This window comes from Ananas comosus, linkage group 1 (assembly GCF_001540865.1).
Source record: "Ananas comosus cultivar F153 linkage group 1, ASM154086v1, whole genome shotgun sequence".
In the NCBI taxonomy this organism is placed as follows: domain Eukaryota; kingdom Viridiplantae; phylum Streptophyta; class Magnoliopsida; order Poales; family Bromeliaceae; genus Ananas; species Ananas comosus.
In genome coordinates, this window is record NC_033621.1 from 24,108,775 (window position 1) to 24,130,162 (window position 21,388).

General features: G+C 35.8%; 3 protein-coding genes across 9 annotated transcripts; 2 read left to right on the forward strand and 1 right to left on the reverse strand.

The window, feature by feature from the left end:
- LOC109719364 (uncharacterized protein At3g27210-like) lies at window positions 5,009-7,733 on the reverse strand. 4 transcript variants are annotated; one of them, XM_020246004.1, is made up of 4 exons: window positions 7,524-7,732; window positions 7,149-7,349; window positions 5,978-6,064; window positions 5,009-5,596 (listed from the first exon to the last, which is right to left on the reverse strand). In XM_020246004.1, exons 2-4 carry the CDS (start codon window positions 7,318-7,320, stop codon window positions 5,205-5,207), a joined length of 651 nt encoding a protein of 216 aa, XP_020101593.1. In that variant the 5' UTR covers window positions 7,321-7,349; window positions 7,524-7,732; the 3' UTR covers window positions 5,009-5,204. The 4 variants fall into 4 exon arrangements, with proteins under 4 accessions (XP_020101593.1, XP_020101585.1, XP_020101601.1 ...); XM_020245996.1 differs by having other exon boundaries at window positions 7,496-7,732; XM_020246012.1 differs by having other exon boundaries at window positions 5,978-6,058; window positions 7,149-7,733.
- Window positions 12,227-16,016, forward strand: LOC109722757 (ribulose-phosphate 3-epimerase, cytoplasmic isoform). 4 transcript variants are annotated; one of them, XM_020250898.1, is made up of 9 exons: window positions 12,369-12,466; window positions 13,414-13,418; window positions 13,600-13,690; window positions 13,900-13,962; window positions 14,071-14,177; window positions 14,287-14,384; window positions 15,365-15,457; window positions 15,528-15,569; window positions 15,642-16,016. In XM_020250898.1, exons 2-9 carry the CDS (start codon window positions 13,415-13,417, stop codon window positions 15,792-15,794), a joined length of 651 nt encoding a protein of 216 aa, XP_020106487.1. In that variant the 5' UTR covers window positions 12,369-12,466; window position 13,414; the 3' UTR covers window positions 15,795-16,016. The 4 variants fall into 4 exon arrangements, with proteins under 4 accessions (XP_020106480.1, XP_020106487.1, XP_020106494.1 ...); XM_020250891.1 differs by lacking the exon at window positions 13,600-13,690 and having other exon boundaries at window positions 12,227-12,466; XM_020250905.1 differs by lacking the exons at window positions 12,369-12,466; window positions 13,414-13,418 and adding an exon at window positions 13,428-13,445.
- Window positions 17,782-21,273, forward strand: LOC109710826 (CBS domain-containing protein CBSX6). Its single transcript, XM_020233607.1, has 2 exons — window positions 17,782-18,476; window positions 19,987-21,273. The coding sequence occupies exons 1-2, from the start codon at window positions 18,142-18,144 to the stop codon at window positions 20,894-20,896; spliced, it is 1,245 nt and encodes a 414-aa protein (XP_020089196.1). The 5' UTR covers window positions 17,782-18,141; the 3' UTR covers window positions 20,897-21,273.

The window sequence follows — 21,388 nt, forward strand, 5'->3', positions numbered from 1 at the left end:
AAATTGAGGAGAGAGAGAAAAAGAAGTGCGAAAGCAAAGAGAGAATAGAGTTTTTTTTTCCCTCTACGATGTGATAAATGACTCAAATGTTGATGCCTTAGAAAGTGTGGGGCTTCTCTTTTTGGCTTACTTTATTGGTTATATGTATAACATGTTGTCGAGGGCGTACAGGCTTGGGATTTAGAAGTTGACGTTCATTCGGTTTGGGATAGATGGGTGGGCAAGAAGGGGCCGCAATCTACGCCTAATAGGATCCCGGAATTAGCGGCCTGTTGGTGGATCATTTGGGAGAACAGAAATGATACGATCTTCAAAATGATTCAATTGGACTCCCTGAGAGTTGTTTGTAAGGCTAAACAGTTGTCGAGCTCTTGGATCAATTTTTGTCAATTAATCGGTATTTTTTTTTTCATCCTTCTCGAGATCCGGATGAATGAAGCGAATACCATACTACCTTATTCTAATAAATAAATAAAAAAAAAACATGTTGTGGGGAAATGAGGATGGGATTTGATGCTAAGGCTAGTTGAAGTAATCATTGTTGCAAAGTAGTGAAGAATCATTAATGTTCACACTAGAGGGAAAATTAGTTAAAAAAAAAAAAGAAAAAAAAAAAAGTGGGCATGAACTTTTGGTTATTATGCTTTTGGGGTAGCTTTTAATTGACTTGAATAGGCTTTTATTATACACACTTTGTAGATTGATATCATTGAGTGAGAACTAAAGTCCTTGCGTCCAAATTCACAACCAAATAAATATAATATTTTTTAAATTAAAATCAAATCATCTATTAACAGAGTATTTACTATACGCAGATCAAATAAATAAAGAAAGAAAATAATTCCTTACTTATTTTCTATTTTACTGAGTTTTGCTAAAATATATACATGCGCATGAGAAAAAAAACAAAAAATACGAGTTCCCATAAGAACATGTGTAGACAACGCGAGTGCGTTGGGATATTGTGGAAACGTATACATCATCCACAATAGCCTTTTGCGTTACGGAGAGGCCCCAAAGAAAACATATATATATACACACATGCACCTCAATTTTGTTCTCAGGGTTACGTAGATAGAGATATTTTTGAGGATGGGGTTTGTTAATGAATTATTGTAGTTGTTGTTGCTAGGAAGAGAGAGAGAGAGAGAGGGCCACACGTGTGACGTGGCTACAGGAACTCCCTACAACAAACCAATTTGGGACCGACCACTTCACACGTGGGATCCTCTTAACACGTGGAAATTTATGATAAGAGTATAGAATTTTTTGTACTCATGAAGTTTTGTTTGGTATTACGAAAATATTACGTCATATATTATGAGAAAGTATGATAGAAAAATGTCATATTTATTTTTGTATATAATATTGCGTTTTGTATATCGTAATGAGTCGATTATGATATATTTTTTACAGTCCCATCGAAGAACGTAGAAATATATCCCTATATATTTTTATCCCGACTTAATTTTATCTAATAGCGTCAAATATACCTCAATACCAAACTAAGCCTAACTCGTTTTCGATAATGGAGCTTCCGAATCGATGATCCACTCGGTTAAATATGATATAGAGTATTTGAAACTTTTAAAAAATAAATTTCGTAATTTTTCGAAATCATAATAAAATCCATCAAGCGGACATAAAATAGATTATCAAAATTGAACAATATCCTAAAAATGGATTATCAGATTTTTCAATTCAAGATCGGAGTTATTAATCTCTATCTAGATAGTGAATAGAATTTTCTATCACATTCAACCAATTTTGATTCTTTTACACCGCTAAACTAGCAAGTATTCCATACCCGCCGTTAAAAATTGCCAATTTTGAGATATTTTGATCGAAAGGTAAATAATGTCCAAAAATTATAAAATTTGACTTCTAAAAATTTTAAATGCTCTAGATAATGTTTAACAGTATGGATCGTCGATTCGGAAGCTGTATCATCGAAAACAACTTATGAGTACGAGAGGGATCGTACTCATAAGAATACAGCAGCCGGAATGATCCAAATCGACGATCAGCACCCTTACATATAATTTATATCACTTAAAACATCTATAGAAACTAAATGTCACAGTTTTTCGATATTATTCTCTTATCTATCAAGTAGACAAGAAAATGAACGGTTGGAAATGAATATCATTTAAAATTTGATGATAGGAGTTTTGTAATCAAGATCAAAAGTATAGATCTTACTTAAATAGTTTAAAAGATTTTCTAACTAAATTCAATTAATTTGACTATCTTTGTGTTGTTAAACAAGAAAACGTCTCATATTGACCATTAAAATTATAATTTTTGAAACATTAGGTCAGTGATGTCGGTAATTTAATTTCTAAATATTTCAAATAGTATAAGATTATATCAACAGTACCGATCATCGATTCGGAGGCTCTATCATAAAAAACGAATAGATGACAACAAAACTCGTTTGCTATTTATCGCATTTCAAACTCAACTCTCTCTATATATACACCACCTACGATTCTAATCAGCAATAATATAATAAAGTTTTAATTAAGCGTTAAAATCTTTTTAAGTCGTGAAACTAGGATTCTAATCAGCACTAACAGAGAATTCCCTTTGAAAAGAGAATCATCAGACTCCAAAATTTATGCATAATTACAGAATCCTTGATTATTTTCTGAATTTGTTTTAATTTTTCCTTTAAAGAAAAACATTCTTCCTTTTGATCTTTTCCACATAGAAATGCACATTCACACCCCCTCAAACATGATCAAGAGTCTGCTTTATTTGATTCAGTAGATACATACATACATACATACATACATATACATATACATATACATATACATATACATATACATATACATATATATATGTATATATATAAGGAGTACATTTTTGTTCTATCTCTCTCATTTAATTTCTATACAAATTTCTCACCATTGCCAAGAAAATAGCTCTTTATGAACATATATAAGATCCTAGAATCTAAGATAAGATAGTACANTCTATTTTACTGAGTTTTGCTAAAATATATATATATATGCGCATGAGAAAAAAAACAAAAAATACGAGTTCCCATAAGAACGTGTAGACAACGTGAGTGCGTTGGGATATTGTGGAAACGTATACATCATCCACAATAGCCTTTTGCGTTACGGAGAGGCCCCAAAGAAAACATATATATATACACACATGCACTGATCAATTTTGTTCTCAGGGTTACGTAGATAGAGATATTTTTGAGGATGGGGTTTGTTAACGAATTATTGTAGTTGTTGTTGTTGTTGTTGTTAGAGAGAGAGGGAGAGAGAGAGAGGGAGGGCCACACGTGTGACGTGGCTACAGGAACTCCCTACAACAAACCAATTTGGGGACCCACCACTTCACACGTGGGATCCTCTTAACACGTGGAAATTTGTGATAAGAGTATAGAATTTTTCGTACACATAAAGTTTTGTTTGGTATTACGAAAATATTACGTTATATATTATGAGAAAATATGATAAAAAAATATCATATTATTTTTGTATATAATATTGCGTTTTGTATATTGCAATGAGTCGGTTACGATATATTTTTTGCAGTCCCACCGAAGAACGTAGAAATATATCCTTATATATTTTTATCCCGACTTAATTTTATCTAATAGCGTCAAATAGACCTCAATACCAAACTAAGCCTAACTCGTTTTCGATAATAGAGCTTCCGAATCGATGATCCACTCCGTTAAATATGATCTAGAGTATTTGAAACTTCTAAAAAATAAATTTCGTAATTTTTCGAAATTATAATAAAATCTATCAAGCGGACATAAAATAAATGGTCAAAATTGAACAATATGCTAAAAATGGATGATCAGATTTTTCAATTCAAGATCGGAGTTATTAATCTCTATCTAGATAGTGAATAGAATTTTCTATCAAATTCAACCAATTTTGATTCTTTTACCCCGCTAAACTAGCAAGTATTCCATACCCGCCGTTAAAAATTGCCAATTTTGAGATATTTTGATCGAAAGGTAAATGATGTCCAAAAATTATAAAATTTGACTTCTAAAAATTTTAAATGCTCTAGCTAATGTTTAACGGTATGGATCGTCGATTCGGAAGCTGTATCATCGAAAACAACTTATGAGTACAAGAGGGATCGTACTCATAAGAATACAGCAGCCGGAATGATCCAAATCGACGATCAGCACCCTTAAATATAATTTATATCACTTAAAACATCTATAGAAACTAAATTTCACACTTTTTCGATATTATTCTCTTATCTATCAAGTGGACAAGACAATGAACGATTGGAAATAAATATCATTTAAAAATTGATGATAAGAGTTTTGTAATCAAGATCAAAAGTATAGATCTTATTTAAATAGTTTAAAAGATTTTCTAACTAAATTCAATTAATTTGACTATCTTTGTGTTGTTAAACGAGAAAACGTCTCATATTGACCATTAAAATTATAATTTTTGAAACCCTTTGACCATTAGGTCAGTGATGTCGGTAATTTAATTTCTAAATATTTCAAATAGTATAAGATTATATCAACAGTATCGATCGTCGATTCGGAGGTTCTATCATCAAAAACAAATAGATGACAACAAAACCCGTTTGCTATTTATCGCATTTCAAACTCAACTCTCTCTATATATACACCAGCTACGATTCTAATCAGCAATAATATAATAAAGTTTTAATTAAGCGTTAAAATCTTTTTAAGTCGTGAAACTAGGATTCTAATCAGCACTAACAGAGACTTCCCTTTGAAAAGAGAATCATCAGACTCCAAAATTTATGCATAATTACAGAATCCTTGATTATTTTCTGAATTTGTTTTAATTTTTCCTTTAAAGAAAAACATTCTTTCTTTTGATCTTTTCCACATAGAAATGCACATTCACACCCCCTCAAACATGATCAAGAGTCTGCTTTATTTGATTCAGTAGATACATACATACATACATACATATACATATACATATATACATATATATATATACATATACATACATACATATACATATATATGTATATATATAAGGAGTACATTTTTGTTCTATCTCTCTTATTTAATTTCTATACAAATTTCTCACCATTGCCAAGAAAATAGCTCTTTATGAACATATATAAGATCCTAGAATCTAAGATAAGATAGTACATGATCTCATGCAGTAGTTACATTTAACTGCAACCCATTATTGAAGCCAAAGACATGGCATGCACTCTTAGACAGCGCATTGCCGCGAACTCACTTTCGCGCTCCGCTCATCGAAACCTATACGCTGAGGCGAGATCGGAAAGCAACACCGCAGCGTACTCGGCACCTTCTCTTTCTTTGGAGCACTAAATTCAAAGCCAAAAGGATTTGAATCCAATGGTTTGAGGAATTCGACACTCTCGAGTTTGTATGTGTTCTCTTCGGCAGCATTTTGCTTGTTGAGTGGCTTCTCATCTTGCTTTGCTTCCAGGAAAAGGTCAGCTAGTTTCTTCCTGCTAGTCGGAGAAGGTTCCGTATTCGGGTCGGCAAATTTTGCGACAGAAATAACAACATCAGTTCTCAGCGTCGAAGGCGCGATTATCTGATAGTTAGGTGTACTACCTCGCGACGGGGTGAAATCTGTAAGGAAAACAAAAACATCACAAGAACATCACGGTGAATTGTGATTAGTCCTGTGAACAAGTCAGTTAAACAGATCAGTCCCTGATCGCACCATAGACATTGTTTTTAGAATGTCATATCCCCTGTTTCAATCTAAACTCGAATCACCCAGACAATCATGGGCATGTTTACAATTGCAAGAAAAATACGATAAGATCACAGACTAATCTGTTTGAATGCAAAATTCAGACACCAAATTGCATTTCATGAAAGTTCAGAGGACACCAAATTGCATTTCATGAAAGTTCAGAGGATACCCATAGCTTTAATTCTAATCAAGCGCTCAGATATGAAAAATGAGAACGAATTGTCGGTAGAGCGAGAGGAGATGAGAGTTACCTCCATTAACACTGAAAAAGTCATCCTCACAGTCGGAGTCCAACCATGCTCGCGAATCAAAGAAAAATTCCTCCTTACTTCCTGCCGCTAGCGCAAAGGATTATAGGATCAGAAAATATGTAGCTTGCCAAAAGCTTAAAAATCCTCATACAATAACTTAAGCCTCATACAATTTTTGTTAAGAAAAATATGTAAAACAAAATTCTTGAGTGAAATGAATAACTCTTTAGTAGCATTTTTGGTCGAATTTGACCCTTTATTTCTACGATTTGCATTCAATTCAATATGATTGAATTACATCCACTGTTGAAGCTTCAGCTTCAGCTTCAAGTGTACTTCAACCACACATGATTACAGGAATACCAGAAGAACAGGTTATTTTAGATAAGTCCTACTATAAAGTTTCTCGTCTTGCGAGTGAGCGAAAAGGAACTTATCGAGAAAACATCATGCTCATTAACTCTCATTAACTCTGACACATCAAGGTCAATTGTGTTCGATCCGCTGCGCAATCTGAGAAAATAGCAAGTAAAAACATACAAGGTAGAAACAAGAAAAATCAAGTGTAGCATGTTTCTCAGGACACCTCCCCCACTCAAAATTCCAAAATTGGTACACTTTATCCCCAAACTTGAAACATGTACACTCACTTTATTAAACAGCTAATGAGGCCAAGAACTCTCAATATTTAGGAAACAGATATCAAAATCCAACAACCCAAGCAGTACCCAAAAATATGTTTAAATGAAGCAAATTAAACAAATTTCACACTTTAAATAATCTGTCCTCAGGGATTATTATCATACAAAATATGTCAAAACCCACATATCAATTATAAATATAAAAAAATAAGAACATAAATATCATCATCAGCCAAAGATGCAGGTACAACAAAGTCACCAAAAAGTTATAGTTGTTAGATAAAGACAAGATTTTTTTTTTTTTTTTTCTCAGACCATACTTGTAGAATAAAATAACCAAACACCATGAGAACGTTTCATGCACTAAAAAATGATGTGCACATACAAAAGATGAGCATCTATCTAGTAGATAAAATCTCTTCCCCTTTTCAACACAAAAAAGTACAAAAAGCCACCATAAAGAAGAACTAAAACAAATAAACAAGACAAAGTAAACAAAAGTAAAGGGGAAAAGGTTTTAGAGATCATACCAAGCTCTGAGCTCTCCACATGCTTCTCCTCAGAGTGAAATTCCCCAACCGGGTTTTTTCCATTCAAAGGCCTCTCCTTGGTGGGTGATGCTGTGAAGATCCTCTTGGCCTTAGAGCCTATGCCCACAATAACAACTCTTGGGCTCTTATGAATTGAAGCACAAGCACCCATCTTTTAAACTAGAAGCCACTATATCACCCCTAAGATACAAAAAGAAGCTCTAAACCCAGCAAAATTAACAAGGAAAAAAAGGAAAAAGAGAAGAACGAGGGGGAGAAAGGTACAAAAATAGGAAAAAAAAAAAAAAACTAGATAAAAGTAGTATGGAAGGGTGAGTGGGATCTACTTTGTTTCATGCTTTAAGATTTGTAAACCTGTTTGATAGCAGAAGTGGTCATGATCAGAACAGTTGAGAAGGAAAAGAAGGGAAAGTTTTTGTCTTGCTTTAAGTACTACTAACTTCATGAATTATTTTTAGGGGGTTTAGGATAAAACTTGGAATAGAAAAATGAGTTCTTTGGAAGGAAAATTTAACACATGAGAGAGAAAATAGAGAGAGAGAGAGAGAGAGAGAGAGGGAGGGAGAGAGTTGGAGTATTAATAGGGAGTTGAAAGTGAAGGGATGAATGGGAATTAGATACTTCTATTGGGGCCCCAACATGTAACTTCCTGACCCTTTTTCACTCGTTTTTTTGGGTTTTCCTTTCATATAATTAGATGATGCCATTATCATGGGAAGGTAGATTGATGCAATAGTTGACTATATAATATTGGAAGACTCCAGATAGCTTAAACATAAAATATGAAGGACTAAAATTTTTAATTCGATTATAGCATTTTAAACAGTGGTTAGATATAAGAGATTAAGCAGTGGAATAACCTCTTCTCCCCCTTTATATTCAAATGCTAATTTTTTATCTGAGAACAGTAGTTCTCGGTTATCTATAATAATCGGGTATAACTATTCCCACCAACACTTTCATTTTTTATATATAACTATTCATTATTTTTCTTATTCCATATTACTATCCAAACGCTATTTTTCTTATCCCCGGAAACAACCCAATTTTCATCCAAACGTTATTTTTCTTATCCTCATACTTGTACCTATTTTTGTAATAACTAGTTCTTACTTATACCCGAACCAAACGGTGCCTTAAGAAAGTTAAATATGTTAGAATTAGAGTAGCTCTAGAATGGATAATTTTCTGGAAAGTGGAGCATATCAGTTAAAACTAGTGAGAAAATTAGTGAGATTAAGTCTTACATTATCATATGGTTATGAATTTCTAAATTCGGTTATAGCGGATATAAGATGTTAAGAAAGTTAAGCATGGTAGGACTGGAGTAATCCTAAGATGGATAACCTTTTAAAAAATTAGGCATCACAATATCTTTCTTTATTTTCTTATTATTAAAGTTGCTTATAGGCTCTTTATCTTCAGAAAATAGATATCATTTATATTATCCAAAGAACATAAGTCTTCAAATTCTCTATTTTTGTTATAATTATATGAGGGTACTAGACCTTCAACTCACAGAAAACTCGATTATTATCACTTAAAAAATGAAAGAAATCAGGATTATGTTATTAATCGTTCTTCACAATGTAATCATCCACCCACAAAGAAAAAGAAAATCGAGGATGGTAAAAAATAAATAGTAATAATATGAATAAGCTAAAATTTATAAATCAAGAGATATTTCAATTATAACTTTCACAACCATCCATTCCACATTAAAAAGCATCAACTTTATCCCCTCCTCATATTATCTCTAGTTTCAGGTGTGCTTAGGTACACCAGATGTGAGCACAATGGGTCATTTCAAATAAGAGCTCATAAAGTTTGATTGCAACTTCTTATCTAATTAAATGATAATCCACCGATCAAGAGTTGGGAATAAACTTCATTAAATAATAATATAAATTATAATCTAATAAGAAATAATTAACTCAACATCTGATGCATGGTACATAGCTCGATAAGACTCAAATTCAAGTCCTTTTGTTCTGATATCAAGCTAAAGTACATAAATCAATCATTATTTTTCTAAAGAATTAAATTAATAGATACTTTTAATATTTAGGGAAAACTTCAAAAACCCCTGTGGTTTCGTGCATTCTCACTTTGCTATCCTGTGGTTTAAAACGTATCAATTTGCCACCCTGTGGTTTCGCTTTTATCTTTTTGTTATCAATTTTATTATTATTTTTTTTTAAAATCAGTGACAAAGTTAAAATTAAAGGATACTAAAGTGACTATTCGATAAATATAGATGGTTATCTGAAGTTTTTTGTATATAATTTAACGAAATATTAACGAAAAAGCTTCCGAAAAGATAAAAATGAAACCACAGGGGGGTAAATTGATACGTTTTAAACCACAGGGTAGCAAAATGAGAATGCACGAAACCACAGGAGGGGTTTTTGAAGTTTTCCCTAATATTTATATTCAAAAGTAGTCGAGAATAAGTGATTAATCATTTTGAGGGGAAAATAGAAATGGATAATATCTCTTTCAATATCTAGGTGATGAGGATATACACACAGTATTATCACTGTCGCCAATCCTGTTATTTTATAACACATGGATTTTTCATTGACAAGTTGTGTTGTAGCACATCTCTCTCTCTCTCTCTCTCTCTCTCTTCTTCGTTGTCATGGTTGTGTCCTGTTGTGGCTGCTAAGGTAGAGGCTGGTGTTGATTCTTCACCATGGTCGGCAGTCGTGACTTTAAACGAAAAAAACAACAAATCTAGTTTGCAATCTCTATTGTGGAATTTTCTTCACACCTTTTTTTTTTAGCGAGTGTATGTATCATTTAAGTTACCGTATTCTTGAGACCACAGAATTTTTTATAATATAAAATTTTATGGACATAAGATCGTTCTCGTGATGTGCAAATAGTATAATAGCCTAATCCGTTAGTTATAATAATTCGTCGAGTTCAAACTATCAGCCCAAAATATTTAAGTTCAGTTATCATTACTAACACATGAGATTTCATATAATCCAATCAAAATTATTTCTGTTTAGACCCTGACGTCCTCGCCGAGTCTAAATTCAGGTCAGAATTACCTACATAAGTGATCTCTACGGATTCAAGAGGTGGCTCTCATCAAATTCGTTGGTATAGTATTTTACCCTGCATAAAGCTTAGTTCTCACACTTCTAGCTGGTATTCAGCTCTGATACTAATTGTAATGATCCGACCCATTAATAATAATAACTTATTAGATACAAACCACCGATCAAAAATATTTAAATCTAGTTATCATTATTATCGTATGAGACCTCATATAATCCAATTAGAATTATTTTATGCGAAATTATTGAAGCGTTATAGATAACGAGATGCAATATTTAGCATCTTTTGTCAGATACCTGCTATTTTATTGTAATTTGTGTGTCAAAGAGTATGGACTTCGTCACAAACGAGAAAGTCAATCTAACTTCTTTTTTAGTTTTTTCACATTGTCGGCAGGCATTACTATCTCCCTTATCACTAATTAGTGCTGGTCATTCAGACCAGCAATAATTAGCGTAAAAAATAATTATTGCTAATGAATAAGTGGAGGAAAAGAAAATCCAATTTTAATGGTGGTTACTTCACTATTTATGTAAAAAAAAAAAATGTATGGAGATCCTCTCAAATATTGGCCATCACACATGAACTTCAATTTTTAAATTTTATTTATTCTAATTAAATTATTTTAGCCAGGCAAAGTAAAAATTTACTAAACTAATCATTTTGAAACCCCTATTAGGGATGCAAACGAAGCGAATTTAGAAACAGGAGGGATCCTCCACCTCCAACTTTATTTTTTATCGGATTGTAGTGGATTCGGGCAGATTAATTTTAATTTTATTTTTGGCCCTCATTTTCCGCTTCATTATGAGCAAATCGAGATGAGATCAGATTTTTTGACAAATTTTTAGCCGATCAGGGCTAATCGAAGCAAGAAATGTGTCTCCTGCCTCCCACTCTATTAACTTACTAAATTCAGACGAATTCAGGACAACTTATATTTTTTTATATTCTTTTGTTCCCACTTATCGTCCTATTCAGGGCAGATCAGAAAGAAAGCTTTATTAACTCAGCTCAGAAACATTTGCATCCTTACCCCCTATTTTCAGCTAAGTTTATTTCTACATGAAATAAACGAAGCGGGTAGCGTGCTATTTATCTCTCTTAAAAAAAAAAGAAAAGAAAAAAAACACAGGTGTCTCCATACAATTTTAGATATTATCTTATTATTTTATCTTATTTTTTATTTTTTTATTATTACTATTTTTAGTTCCTTCAATTTGTCTTCTTTGGGTAGTTGGATTAGGGTGGGGCTGCCTTCCCATAGAAAACTAGGAGAAGGAAAGTTCATTTTTTCCTCTCTTGTCTCCATTGAATTGAATGGTCCCCCCTTGGCACCACATCTCACTGATAAATAAATAAATAAATAAATCCCTTATATGGGCCATGCAAAAGGGCCATAAGATCCAGCCCATTTTAGGTCCAAAGGCATCCAAAAAATCCAAAAACTGAAAAAAAAAAAAAAGAAAAAAAGAAAAAAAGAAGAAGAAGAAACATGTGGAGGTACCCAACTTGAGTGTGAACTCAAAATAAGCAAATTTTGAGTTTAATACTCATATAGCGCAAGTGACGAAGGGGTTGATCAGTTGATGGTTGGTATCCGAGGTTTCAAGTTTGAATTCTAACCGATTCATATTTTTAGATAAGTTTATTTTTAAATAAAATAAACGAAGCAGGTAATATGCTACTTATCTTTCAAAAAAAAAAGCGAAAATAATTATGATATGAATAGTATAAGAGAGAGGGTAGGAGATATATAATAGTGAATAATTGTTTTAGATGAACTTTTCTTTTGGTTATTAGGAATGAAATTTAATTGCATTGACTTTATTATTTTGATTATATATATAACTTACATTAAAATTAAGAATTAGAAAATAAAAAGTACAAAAAAAAAAAAGAAAAAAAGGGCTCTTTTGGACTAGTAAACGTTGAATACTTGAATGTATACCTCTATATATATTGTTGGAGGTGTCGTCAAACCCACCTCTCTCTCTCTCTCTCTCTTTCTCTCTCTCTCTTTGCTTTTACTACTCACCAACCCCCTCACCTTCCCCTTCTCTCCGACGACGAGAGAGAGAGAGAGAGAGCGAGAGAATCGAGGGCTAATGGCGGCGGCGGCGGCGAAGATCGCGCCGTCGATGCTGTCCTCGGATTTCGCGAACTTGGCGGCGGAGGCGGAGCGCATGGTCCGATTCGGCGCCGAGTGGCTCCACATGGACATCATGGTAACCCTTCTCCATCTTTTCTCTCTCTTTCTTTTTTTTTTTGTTAGCTTTTTCTTAGCTCCGATCCCCAATTCTCCGTGTAAAAAGATCGAAATTGGTGTAAAAATCTCGCCTTTGGCCTTTTTCTTACTGTAAATTTGGTTGGAATTGCTCTGGATTTGGTTTATTTGGCTTGATTTTTTCCGTGGGAACTTGATTTAGATGTGATGATGGTGCTTAAACTGGTTTAAATTGTATGGTGGTGCCGCTGATGTGTTTGTTGTTTTGACGGAGAGATTTGATGTGCATTTGAAAAGATCAAAATTGGTATAAAAATCTCGTTTTTGATGTTCGTTTGGTGTGGCATTGTTTATAATTAGCATGAGTTTGGATTCTTTAGCTTGTTTGTTGCTTTAGAACTTGATTTGGAAGTGATAATGATGCTCAAGTTGGTTGCTGTTTATGGTAAATTGTGTTCGAGTTAGAAAATTTTGTGTTTAATTTAGATTTAGGCATGTGTTAGTGGCCCTTATGTGCTTTTTGATCTGTATGTTAGATTTCAGGTGAAATTTGAGTGTGCTGAGGTATGTTTAGGACTTCTTCATGTCTCTAAGTGATATCATTTTGTGCTGTGCTGAAGTTTGAGTGCTGATGTGATATCTGTCGATTGAGAAATAGCAGAATTTGGGGGAAAATGGGTTTTATTTGTTGCAGAAGTGTTGAATGAGGCGGTGTTTCTCCTTAAAAGCTATATAGAGTCATGCATATGAATCATTTGACACAAAATACCTTCTAAAACTTATTTTGTTGTAATATGCTTTTGTTTCATTACCGTTTAGATGCTAGGGTTTCTTGTACATTAACTTCAGTAGCTCTTTGTAATCTTCATCTTGTACTTGTTTCTACTTGGATTACATTCCAATGTAACTTTTGTACTGATTTTGCTTTTACTTTATTTAATATTGCAGGATGGGTAAGTGATCCTTCTTCAGCTATTCATGTAAGTCCATCTTTTGCTCCAAAATAGTATGTTTGCCCTCACTCAGAGTTGAATTCCTCTGAGATTGTCCATGCTTTATATGCATTTGCTTGTATGATCTTGTTATATCATCTGCTACATAAAAATTAAATTCGGTGAGATGCCTTCTATATAGGAGCAATAATGTTCAAAGCCTTCCAACTTCAATTAGAAGCACCTACTGTGAAGGAAGAACAAACGATAAATTTTAAGAATCGATCTGCCAAGTAAGCACCCGGCGCCTTGGGTGGAAGAGAAATCTTGGGGTTTCACCAAACATTCCTCCTTGCAAGCTATAAATGTTGCACACACTGTGCTGCACCGCACTGCTCAAACTCTGTGCTCCCAAGTAGAAACAGGCCCTCTGTGGTTCAGATAGTCATCACATCAGTAGAGTAGTTCATCTCTTATATTTAATTTTTTTTTGCTTGTGCAGCCACTTTGTCCCCAATTTGACTATTGGAGCTCCAGTTATTGAGAGTTTGAGGAAGCACACAAAGTATAGTCATGTTCTGCCTTGTCCATTTTAATTTTACCAGCTGGACTGAGTCTTGTACTTAGGTTTAGTTGAATGTTCCTAATTGGTATTGCCTGCCTCGTTTACAAGGGCATACTTGGACTGCCATCTTATGGTTACAAACCCTTTGGATTACGTCGATCCATTAGCAAAAGCTGGTGCTTCAGGCTTCACATTTCATATTGAAGTAGCAAAAGGTGGATACAACTCTCTCTCTCTCTCTCTCTCTCTCTCTCTCTCTCTCTATATATATATATATACCCGAGCGTTGATGATAATTAGCAAATTTGGAATAACATGGTTCAGAGTATTGGCAAGAGCTCATTCGCAGTATCAAGTCAAAGGGCATGCGGCCCGGGGTAGCATTGAAGCCGACTACTCCTGTGGAAGAAGTTTTTTCACTGGTAAGTTACACTTGCTACCCAACTGTTCTAGACTTTGAGTCTTCCTCAGTCTATAGATTGGATTATCTGCAAGTACAGATAGTGCCAGATTATTTTTGCTGCACTGATGAATTATGTTATTCACTGTCACACAACATTTTAGATGTGATGTCTAACTCCAGAAGCGACACAACTTTTCTTATATACCCCTAGAAGATATACATTGTCGTATATACCCCTGAAAGTCACAATTCATGGAACAACTTTTGTTTTGTGCTAATTTTTTTTCTTTTATTGATGTGTATTTTAATAAGTGCAAGAAAATGTGTGTAAGAAATTAAGTTCTCGGAGGGCATAGATGACATCTTAGATATTGCAAGAGATAGATGGCTGTGTCAATTGATAGCTTTGCATGGTTGTGTATGCATCTCGATATAATATAAATTCAAGTGCAGAATCTGAACTTAAAATCTAGGAAATTGCAGTAGCCAACTGATTGCTATAACATATAATGTAATGACCCGACCCGTTAGCAATAATAACACATTGGACCTAAACCACTGGCCCAAAATGCTTAACCCAGTTATTTATACTTGTGTGTCCACCGCTCTCCCACTCTCCCACATTTTCCGATGTGGGATCTCACATAGCCCCCTTGTTTAGGCCCTGACGTTCTCCTCAGCCTGGCACACCCATACTCCTAGATTCACTAGGCGACGTGAAATCCATCTCACACTTCTGGCTGGTTATTAGGCTCTGATCCCAAATGTAACGATCCGATCTGCTAGCAATAATAATTCGTTAAGCCTAAACCACTGGCCCAAAATGCTTAAGGCTAGTTTTTTTATACTAGTGTGTCCATCACACTCTTCCACTCTCCTACATTATCTGATGCCGGATGTCACATGTAAACATAAAATCATGGTTCTTTATGCAAGTTATACTACCCGTGCATTGTTTTAATGACACCAAATGGAAACTTCTTGAAACATACGCTACAGGTTGAAGCAGAAGATCCAGTAGAACTGGTCCTCGTTATGACCGTAGAGCCTGGTTTTGGCGGTCAAAAGTTCATGCCAGAAATGATGGAAAAGGTGATTTACTTCTATCCATATTTTTTGACCTATATCTGCCCATCCTAATCTGGTTTCCGAACAATATCAGGTGCGTGCATTGAGAAACAAGTATCCTGCCCTTGATATAGAGGTAAAGTTTTAACATGTTTTCCATAGGAGGCTTTAAAAACAGCAGTTGATGATGTGTGGACGCTTTTGATAGGTTGATGGTGGCTTGGGTCCTTCGACAATTGACGCGGCAGCTTCTGCAGGAGCAAACTGCATAGTTGCAGGAAGCTCTATATTTGGAGCTACGGAGCCTGCGGAGGTCATTAACATTTTAAGGAAGAGTGTTGAAGGAGCTCAACAAAACTAATTACGTATACACTCTCTAGTGATAAAACTATGCTGTTTGTTATTATTAGGTACGATATATAAGGCATTATTTATACAAATTATTTGACGTTACGGCATACACTGTCTTATTATAGAGTTGTTGAGAAATGTCCCCTTGTGGGATCATACAATACGTTATCTTTGTTTGTGTCTTGTTGAATGGAAATGCCTTTTTAAATGGAAACTGTGCTTGGTATCCTTCTGATTGGGATGTGTTGTTTAGTTTAATCAAAGCAAAAGCCAAGTGTCTTGTAATACAAAATTAACAATGTACCCAGTTTCTTCCAATTACCAATAAATTCAACTCAAAATTCAAACATTAATACTCTTAAATTATGGGTAATTAACTATCTTAGTTATCTTCTTTCTCCTCTTTTTTTCTTTTTTTTTTTGCCTCTTTGCTTTTGACTTTTTGACTTTTTGACTTGACTAAAATGTACAGGTGTTTGGCTCTAATCTCTCATAGGGAGAATTTTTTTTGGTTAAAAAGCAGTAGTTGTTTACGTGCAAGGTACTCAGCTTCTTATTGATGGTTTTAAATAGCTCTCTAGCTACACTACCATGAATAGAAATGTGATATAATACCATTTCTGACAAATGCATCCTGCAAATAAATAACACTTTAAAAAAGGGACAAGTTGACCCTCAATTAGCACCCATAAACACAGTAAAGCCATGTGTGACATATGAGGTGGAGAAATACAATCTGGTAGTTTCCACAATTAGTTACCTGTCATCTTGTTTAGTATTTATGCTTTATTCTGCCATTTATACTGATTTGAAGTATGAACTGTATTTTGACCAGATGTCTATTTCAGTGATCTTAATAAAACCTTCATCTAATCTTGTTGACTATTTCTAACATTATTGATTGGAATATTCAATAANAAAAAAAAAAAAGGCATCATGAGCAGAAGAAAGAAAGAAAGATAGAAAAAAAAAGCCAAAAAACTAATCTTTTTCACTGCAATTTCTTTTTAAGAATAAAGATAAAGAAAAAGAAATCTGCAACAAGAAATAGAAAGAAAGTGACATTTTATATCAGTCAACACAGTTTATCTTGACCATCTTATTCCTTCTTTTATTTTTTTCATCCAAACAACAAAAGAAAGGGTTATCATTTTTTCTTCTACCTCTTTTTTCTTTTTCTTTTCTCTCCTATGCTGCTTTAATTTGTAAAATCTTTTTATAGGAAATTTATCTAGCTTTATAATTTGATTTATAGTGGGTGTGCAAACTAAGAAGATTCTTAATTAACATTGGAAGTTTGTTTCTTTAGCTCTGTACAAGTCACTGGAAGGCTCTGACTCTCCTTACAGGTCTCTCTCAGTCTCTCTCTCTTGTTTTTTGTTGTTTTATAAAATATTTACATTTGAATTTAATAATTATTCTAAATAAATTTTTTATAAGCTAATTAAAAAGTTTAGACATTAACTTCGTAATCCTTACTTCACAAAATGAGCTAAAACTGTTGTTGAATTTGTTTATGTATATCACACATTTTTTTTAATTTTTTTTCTTTTAAAATTATCAGCCAAAATTTTTCTGTATGAGAATATATTTTTGAAGAACAACTGAAAAAATTTAAATTTATTCCTTTGGCACTAGTAATATCAGAAAATTATTTTATTACAAAAATTATTAAAATTTTTGCATTAATTGTTGCAGATTAAAGTATAGTGTTGACAAAAATTTAAAAATTAAATCGTGGGTAGCGAATTTAGAATAGTGCAGGGACTATTCGTAAATTTTACCTATTATTGTAAGATAATAGCATTTAGAGGTCTCTAGTCTAATCTAATTAATTAAGCAGCGTTAATGAGACACAGGACCGGATCGTCCACGTGGCACGAATCCCGACACGTCAAACGAGGCCCCGCGGGGCCCGCGCAAATCAAACGGTCGGAATCTCCCTCATCCGACGGTCCAAAACCATCCGAAAACCTTTATAATCCACGACGAGATCTCATAAATCCTCCCCCGTTATTGAACGTTCCATCCCTACGCGTACCCGGCGAAGGCGCACCCGAAAACGTACCCAATCGTCTTCTTCCTCTTCGTTGATTTGTTGATGAAGAAGAGGAGCTCCTCCTCCCTCTCCCTCCTCCTCTCCCATGGCCGAGCGCGGTCCCCTCACCCCCTCGCGCGGTGACCGCACCCTCCTCCTCCTCCTCCCCCTCCCCTTCCCCTTCCCCTTCCCCTTCCTCCGCCGCACCAAGCCCTTCCCCAGCTCCCTCCTCCTCCACCTCACCCTCCTTCACTCCCTCTTATAACCCTAGGCCCACCAGCGAAGCCGCCCCAACCCTAGATCCCGACGCCGGGGCGCCATGGCGCTCGTCTTCGTCCACCACGTCGTCGGAGATCTCACCGTGGGCAAGCCCGACATCGTCGAGTTCGCCGAGACGGAGACCCTCGAGGCCGCCGCCAGGGCCATCGCCGATTGCGCCGAGGGCGCCATCACCGTGTGGCGCCCGCGCACTCCGGCGGAGGCGGCGCGGCCGGCGGAGAGGTTCGTGGGGATGCTGAACTCGCTCGACGTGGTCGCGTTCCTCGCGCGCTCCGGCGCCGGCGCAGATCACGAGAGGGTGATGAGGACGACGCCCGTCGCCGACGTGGTCGTGCGCAACCCGGGGCTGCTCAGGGAGGTCGATCCGGGCACAAGGTCGGATTTTTTTCTTTTTCTTTTTTCCCCCTTCTTTTTGACTTTTTTGATTAATTTACCTTTCGTTTGCTTTGTATGCGCTTTAGATTTGAGTTCTTGTGATAATTTAGAGTAAATTTGTTAGCTTTTATACTTTGTTTGCGTGGTTGCTGGTGTTAAAATTTGTTGATCCCTTTTCATATGATCTCGATTAGTAACTGATCGATTACAGGTAGGAAAATATAGGTTTTTTTTTTCTTTTTCAAAATATGAAAGATATTCACTTGGCGCGTGTATTGTTTGTGTACACTTCACACTTCTCTGGAGCTGATCTAGCTATAATGCACCACCATTTGTTCAAAACCTCTTGATGTATTGCTTATAATTGAGCATTCGCTTGTTTCAATATTGCAGTTACTGTTTGTCGATTTGGTGCTTGTAATTTTGCTTTATAGTCTAGTTTTGTATTGTGCATTGTGATCTAATCTATGTAAATTACTAAAACCTAGAAAAGTATGTTCCTTTGCATTGATATGATGACCGTGGCGTGATGTATGTGGATTCCAGCTGCGTTGATTGATTTTGTAAATTAGATAGGGGTGAAAAAGATTTCAAATAACAAGCTTTTAAATGTGTTCATGTTACATATGCTAAGTCTACTTGTTGAAATGACATCTAGATGTTACCATTCTACACATACACAAGAGTCATTGTTTAGATTTGGATTGTCGTAACGATCGTCCAATGTTGAACTTTGTGCTTCGCTGCCGATTTGGTAGGTATTATCACTGTGCAGATATATTTATCTCCTTTTGTCATTATATATATATATATATATATATATATATATTCTCCTTTCCTTGATCATCAAACATCTCAAGCCTTTCGCCTTCGAAAGGCAAAAGTAAAACTAGCATACTAAATTATTGCATTGCTTTAATGAACAACGATTGCCTTGTACGTCGTAACGGCATGCATAGATCGTGCCACATTCTGATACATGCTGATGAATGAAATGGGTTCTGTATAGGGCCTATTCCCGCCATTCATTCTATGGGCACTGATGGTCAATTGGAAGTGGATATGCCGCAGCACAAAAGCACATGGTCGATTGCCAAGCCGCATGCTGTGGTGTAATGCCCAACTAGTTCGTTAGTAATAGTACTTCTTGGGCGAAACATACTTCGATTTAAGCATTCATGCAAAACATGCTTCGAGTTAAAGAACTGCCCTTGCCTTCCTGTTCTTAATTGTCGTTCTTTTGACATGACACTTTGATGACGACAAACTAGGGAACAGTTTACTCAAATGATCTCCATGCTTGGGAAGTAAAATGATAGGACTCGCTGTCTTGCTCGCCACACTCAACCTAATGTCTCCGAAAGTTTATTTTTCAGTTTTTCCCTCATGAGTATTTCTTATATCATTATGTTTGTTTTCTACATTTTCCATCCTGTCTAATAAAGGAAACAAATTTGAAGGTAGTGGCTATTTTTGCTGTCTTATCCTTTTCTTCTTTTGGCTATGGAAGGTTGATTGATGCCCTGGAGATGATGAAGCAAGGAGTTCGGCGCCTTCTAATCCGAAAGAGTGTTACGTGGAAAGGCATGAGCAAGCGCTTCTCCGTCCTTTACAATGGCAAATGGCTCAAGAACGCTGCTGAAACCTCATCCAAAGGGGACTCTTCCGCCACCAGTAATTCTAGTACTCAACCATCATCGTCTTCATGTCGTCTCCCTGACGATGAAAAATTTTGCTGCCTCTCACGTGAAGACATTGTCCGATTCCTTATCTGCTGCCTCGGTGCTCTCGCCCCCATCCCCTTATCCTCCATTTCCTCCCTTGGTGCCATCAACCTGCTCTACTCCCACATCTCTGCTTCTGTCCCTGCAATCGAAGCCGCCCACAAGATCCCCCAAGATCCATGTGCTATCGCTGTCGTCGAAACAAACCCCGACGGGTCCCACAAGATAATAGGTGACATATCCGCATACAAATTGTGGAAATGTGATTACTTAGCCGCTGCATGGGCCATGGCGAATCTATCGGCAGGGCAGTTTGTTATTGGTGCCGATGAGAACAGATCGCCGGCGCCAATTACTCTTCCTGATTTCGGCATCAGTCCGTCATTCGATGAAACCGGTACCAGGGGTTCTCCGAGGTTGAGTAAGTTCAGCAGTAGAAGTATCGGGTTTGTTGGTACTCAGGCGAATCACATGGCTGTCGGGAGGCTGAGGAGCATGTACCGTGGGAGGAGCGCGCCGCTGACATGCAAGAGTACAAGCTCGTTAGCAGCCGTCATGGCACAGATGCTGTCGCACAGGGCGACTCATGTCTGGGTGACGGATCCCGAGTCTGAAGATGGGATCTTGGTCGGGGTGGTCGGTTATGGGGACATTCTTAATGCGGTCACGAAGAATGTCTTTTCGACGGCACCATAAACTCTTTCGCGTTTTCCTTGATCTGCGATTGGTATGATTATATTATATAATGTTTTTCTACCTATAAGGATGCTGTTATTTGTCGAAAGGTATTCCAAAGGGTTTTTGTTCGAGAGACTATCGTATTTCATCGATTGGAATGGTGTGGTGTTTATGGTAGTTAATTGTATATTTGTTGTAGAACATCTATAAGGAAATTTGTTGAACCTTTGGCTAGGTTGATCTTTGCTAGAGTTTCTTTTCTTTTTCGGAGAGTGGCCCCAGCTGTTTCAGCAGCTGATGGAACTACAAGTGTTTTTTTTTTTTGTTTAAATACGGAATCAAGGAGATGAAACCCTTAAAAATGGAATGTGTTATTTGATAGAAGTAGATTGTTACAGGGGCCTATATTGCTTAGTTTTTGAGAATGAGGATTTTTCTGAAGAAAATATTTTCCTAAATTATATAATCAAGGGTGATTGTGAAAGGGAACCTGTTATGTTATATTAGCGT